The sequence below is a fragment of the Coffea eugenioides genome, chromosome 1 (assembly GCF_003713205.1).
Source record: "Coffea eugenioides isolate CCC68of chromosome 1, Ceug_1.0, whole genome shotgun sequence".
Classification (NCBI taxonomy): Eukaryota; Viridiplantae; Streptophyta; class Magnoliopsida; order Gentianales; family Rubiaceae; genus Coffea; species Coffea eugenioides.
The window spans coordinates 38,741,645-38,747,644 of NC_040035.1; the positions used below are offsets into that span (position 1 = coordinate 38,741,645).

Sequence of the window (6,000 nt, forward strand, 5' to 3'; positions counted from 1 at the left end):
CCGGTGGAACGCTGAAAGAAACTTGATGAGGTGTCAAGTTTCGGCTTTACATTTCTTCCAATTTGTACTAAAAGAAGTCTCCAACTTTCAAGTCGCCAACGGTGGGAATCGTAGTGGGCCCGATGGAAAGATATAATGGCGGCCTTCTTAATTGAAGTAGATACTTGACATTGGCATGAGTTGGAGACCTCAGCCTCAGTCCTGCCGCCCAATTTTTTTTTTAAAGATCAAAATATTTTCAATATTATGTTTTGGCCCCTATATTGTTAAAAATTATTAATATATTTCAAATATTTCATATTTTATAAATGTTATCCTAAAGTTCAGTGTTTATTTTTCAATTAAATCCATAATTTTAATTCTAAACTTGTTAATGTTCATTAAATAATCTAAAATGTGACTTGATCATTCTAATTTTTTTGTATTTTCTTGTTAAATATATTTGAAACATCAAATATATATGAATATATATATTTATTAATATTAACATGTTCTTAAGTATTTTACATATAATATTTTAATTTTTAAATAATTTTTATTTATGACATCATCCGGTTTAACTCCTATCAAATCCGATCGAACCTATTGACCCCTGCCTCCTGAATTCAACCAAGTCAATACCCGGTCCGAGTATGAAAACATAGCCTCCAGAACCATGGGTCGCTTATAAAAGTTCTACAAATCGTCTATTAACACAATTATTACATCGACAATAGATGTGTCCGGAACCATAAATGACTTATAAAAATTCTTACAAATCATTCATTAGCACAGTCCTTACATCCACACAAAATTTGACAACCTCTTGTGAAAAATTGACCCGTTCTTGTCAACTTGCGTTAACAAATGAATAGATACGTAGGCTGCACGAAAACAACATAGATAAAGTTAATTGACGTTATCACTTTGTGCAAGCTCATACTTATCTGATCTCTGACCAAGTGGAGCCCGCTCGTGTGAGCCTGGATAGTTTTTGGCCTTTAATCCAAAACGAGAATTTATAGCCCTTGTCCGGTGGTTCTGTCCCCATCGATCCCTTCATAGGCCCAGTTAGATCTCCCCCGCAATTAGATTAGAATAGAGTATGATAAAAAGTAGGGTTGACGATTGACAAAAAAAAAAAAAGAGAATTTATAGCCCTTGTCCCTTGCCACTTTGTGTTGAATTGGAAAACTAGAGTCCCTTAAAGTCATTATCTAGCTGAAATACAAATCAAAGTTATTGATTATTCAATCAGTTCATTCAAAATTTGTTTGTCAACTAATGCTGTTGGACGTGGACTTGAATTAGTAGTAATTAAGATTTTAAAATTGATTTGATATTGATGAAACTTGAAATTCAGTTGTAAGAAATTTAAGTTACTAGAGATTGACTTCCTAAAGGTGTGAGACTCGAAAAATTAACAAATCAAATGTAAATCAAAATTTAAAACTTGTTAAAATAAACAAAAATGCCAGCTAGCTCATTTTGATTAGTCTTGTTTACATGCCTAGTAACCTAGGACGAAAACATCAAAAATACACTTGCTCCTATTATGAGGTTCCATTAAAACCATACACAAACAAACCAGTTTTTACTTGAATTTTTCTCCTTGTTGAACTTCTAAGTGCATAATCGAGCAAAATACGTCTTGGTGGATTAAATTAGGGCTAGAGTATCGTGGTTTTGTGATGACCGCAAGGAGACGCAGGAAAAGGTCTTTGCTTATTGCGTCTAATGAGATGAACTAAATTGGTTCTTGAATATTTCGTTGAACTTTTTGCTTTTGTAATTTCTTGTGAGTGTGGTAAGACATTTACTATAATTGCAACAACCAAAGTAATTTCTTAAAATATATTAGTTTAAAAGCACGTACGTGGCATTACCTGTCTCCAATATTAATGAGTGTGTTTGGATTGCTGAATTATTTCACATAATATTTTGCTTGCATCATAAACACATTTTTCAATCCACCATTTTATATTCTTAATTAGTTTTTTTATCTCACATACATCATATTACAAAAAGTATTACAGTAATTATTTCAAATAATACTCTTTCCAAACACACTCAATAGTAGTTATTGTTTTAATGGTCAATGTTGATGTACATATACCAAGAAGGTATCCATCAAAGGATCAAATTTAGTTACAAAAATACTTTTATATCAAAAATGGTTATGTTGAGTACCAGCAAGTTCGTGATCGATCTTCGTGTGCTACCTTGCTGTGTATCTTTGGAGTAAACTCTACACAGCCTTGGGGGATTAGTCTAGCCAAAAGGTTGGAATACTCTTAAGTGAAAAAAACGGTTATGTTGAGGAAATTAGTTTTTGGATACAATTTAAGAACTAAAGACCATTGAAAATAAATAATTAATCGCCACAGATTCCATTCTTTGCAATTTGGCATCTTTAGACTTTTGATCATTTTCTCTGATAAAACCACAAAGTAAAGATTTTTTTTTACAGGTGGATTATCCATAGAAATGTAATTTTTACCACTTAAACCACAAAATATACATTGTCACTAAAATCCTAGTTAATTAGCTAAAAACATGACTAAAACACACCAAAATTAAATAATAAAATACGCTAAAACATGTAAAATATACACTTATCAATAGACGTGGCAATCGGGTCAAAAATAAGGGTAACGGATTGGGTTGAGATCCAGGTATAACAGAAAACCTACTGATTTAATCACGACCCGACAACCTGCAAAGGGTAGAATACTTGACCTAAACCTGAAATTTTTGGACATCATATGATTTGAAACACAATTTTAATTTACTAATATACCACTATAGTTTCTAACAGAACCAATTTTGCACAAGGCTAATTACATAACGAAGTAATAAAAGTCTCAATAAAATAATTCCAAAATAGATCTGAAATAAATTAAAACACTGTAAAAGTGTAATATCCCAAACCTGATATAAAATAAATTAAATCACTATAAAAGTAGAAAAATAATGTAATATATTATTTGTCCAAATATATTAATTCCAACTTCACACAAGTCAAACAAATTCATTTAGGATTAATGATTAATGCCTTGGGAAAAAAGGAATAACTTAGTTTAGTTAGATAAAATATTTTTATATTTATTAAATTCTTTTTAATTCATAAACGAATTATCGGATCAACCCGTGGGTAACCTAAATTCGACCTGTTATCTTTTCAGGTTCACCAGGTTCGACCCGATTCTGATCTAAATCTGCAAAATCTCAATTCAAACCCATTAATTTCGTATTAAATTCGTATGATGTTTTCAAGTTGTATCGAAAATTGCCACCCCTACTTGTAAAGCAAGTCTTTGCAATTTTCACATGTGATATTATATAAATCTCGGGTCTATATAAGCGTACGCTGGCGGCACTTTGCTACCACAAAATTTCCTTTCCTCAAAATTTCCTTTCCTTTCCTTTCCTTCAAAATTTCCTTTCCTTTCCTTTCCTTTCCTCAAAAATCTCACCCTCAAAATTTCCTTTCCTTCTCACAAAGTCTCCCAGCTGCGATACTTTTTTCCTTCTTACAACTCTCACTCCCATTATTCTCTTTCCTTCTCACAATGGTTAACTTGATTGCCTCTCACATCGTCAAACCAGCAAAACCAATCCCCACAAAAGTAATGTTTTTATCCGAGTGTGATCAACGTGTGCCCGTGACTCATGTAACTATCGTCCATTTTTACAAGCCAGAAGGTCCAGAATTGCTAAAAGATGCCACTGGGGTTTTGAAAGAATCACTAAGCGAAGCCTTGGTGGCGTTTCATCCGCTTGCTGGACGTTTATACCAGAAAGATGGGGGCCGAGTTGAGCTGCAGTGCAATTCCATGGGAGCTTTACTTGTTGAAGCACAATCTGAGCTCAAAATACAGGATTTCGGAGACTTCTGTCCAACCCCACAAATCCGTGCCCTGATCCCACCTATAGATAACAATAATACTCCCCTTCATGAGATACCGCTCCTTCTAGCGCAAATTACAAAGTTTGCCTGTGGTGGTGTTTCTATAGGCTTGGCCGTGTCACATGTCATTGCGGACGGCCACAGCGGGTGTCATTTTGTTTCCGAATGGGCAAAGATTGCACGTGGTGAAAAATCTGATGATCAACCATTTCTAGATCGAACAATTTTTCAGAAATATGAAGACGATCACCCATCATCAACAGCCCCAAAATTACAATACTCGGACTTTTTCCCACTACCCGTCCTGATAGGCCAGTCTAGCAGCTTGGAAGAGCGTAAAAAGGCTACCATCTGCGCCATGCTTAAGTTAAGTAAAGACCAAATTGAGCAGATCAGGAACAAGGCCAACTACCAAGATTTGATGATTCACAAAACTAGCAATCAAAGCCCCTTTAGCCGGTTTGTAGCAGTATCTGCACATATATGGAAGTGCTTATCCAAGGCCCGTATGCACAACCCCGCCCAAGAAACGGTTCTATATGTGAATATGGATTTTCGCAATCGGCTTAAACTACCCTTGCCCGGAAGGTACTTTGGAAATGCTGTCTTACCTGTACCAACAAGAGCCATTGTAGGTGACCTCCAATCGAGGCCACTAAGCTATGCTTCAAGCAAAATTAAGGAAGCAATAGAGAATGTTAAAGATGAGTATGTAAGGTCATATCTTGTTTGTATGAAGAACATTCCGGAGGTATCTAGCAGTCGACATTTTCAAGCCGTTGGTTGTCCACAGGGGTTGTTCTTAGGAAATCCCAATTTGATCTTTACAACTTGGGTTGGTCTGGGCTTGTACAAAGCCGATTTTGGGTGGGGAAATCAAATTTTCTTGACCCCTGGGTCAGTTGCTTATGATGGAAAACTCTTCATTATTCCTAGTCCTAATGGAGATGGGTCGTTATTTATACCATTGTGCCTACAAGCAGAACACATTAATGCTTTTAAGAAGCATTTCTATGATGATATATGATGATGTAGACTTACAAGGTTCGTTCTTGTGTAGTTTCATGGGGCTCAGTAAAAAGCTTTGTCATATGTAATGTAAAAGTTAGGTGCCACTAACATTTGAATTTATTTGTTGGACAGGGAGCCTACAAATTGGCAGCTGGTGGAGAACAGTTCAAATTGTTGGACGTGGAACTTTTAAGAAATGGAAGATGGAGTAAAGGGAAGCCAAAAATTTGTCTCCAAAGTAGTAGCAAATAAGGAGACTTTTACTCCTTTGAGATAGCTAGTATGACCTTTACGATGTCCTTTTTCTTAAAAAAAAAAAAAAGGATTAATCTTGTATGTATCAAAAATAGATACATTAATGAGTATGGATACTTGTTATTTCATTTCAATTTGAACTAACTCTCAATTTCAATTTTTACACATGTTGTATATATCTATGTTTGTTATTGTATATACTGTCAATATATATATATGATTAATTTTTTTTTCTTAAGCAAGGGCAATAGCCCCACTTTTTTTTTTTTAGTATAAACAGGAGGACTCGAATCTAAGATCTCTTGCTTACACTCCCTCCCCCGTATCACCCAACCCACTCCTCCCCCGTATATAAGATTAATTAAAAAAAAATATGATGTATAATCTTTTCATGATATTATTACTTTAAAGTGTCAATCTATAAAACTTGTTTCTTACACAGTAAAATTTGAATTATGATGAGCATTGTGTATTGGGTACTTAATTGTCATATTCCATCCCATAGCAAAGAAACTTGTAAATTGCGTGATGGCATATCGACTACTAGCTTAAGCTAGGAATGGAGTAGCTTTAGAACCACCATGGACACTTAATCTTTTTTTTCCCTCTCTTATGAAATAACATTTATAACCTATCTTATCTTAGTCTGAGGGGAAGAAAGAATTCAAGTGAGCTATATGAGGGGTGAGAGGGAAAGAACCCATATAAAGCAGAGGAGTACACTATTAGACATCTTAAAGCAAAGGACTTATAGTCCAAGAGGAATTTTATATTCCTTCTCAATGGCCAACTTCCCAAATCCAGATTGGTTCTATGTAATCAACTCAGTGCAGAGTTCCCTTCAT

The 6,000-nt window shown here is 34.8% G+C and overlaps 1 protein-coding gene across 1 annotated transcript; it reads left to right on the forward strand.

Annotated features, from left to right (window-relative positions):
* Positions 1 to 3,455: 3,455 nt before the first annotated feature.
* On the forward strand, positions 3,456 to 5,263 carry LOC113749463 (spermidine hydroxycinnamoyl transferase-like). Its single transcript, XM_027293216.1, has 2 exons — positions 3,456 to 4,933; positions 5,033 to 5,263. The coding sequence occupies exon 1, from the start codon at positions 3,552 to 3,554 to the stop codon at positions 4,914 to 4,916; it is 1,365 nt and encodes a 454-aa protein (XP_027149017.1). The 5' UTR covers positions 3,456 to 3,551; the 3' UTR covers positions 4,917 to 4,933; positions 5,033 to 5,263.
* Positions 5,264 to 6,000: the final 737 nt, after the last annotated feature.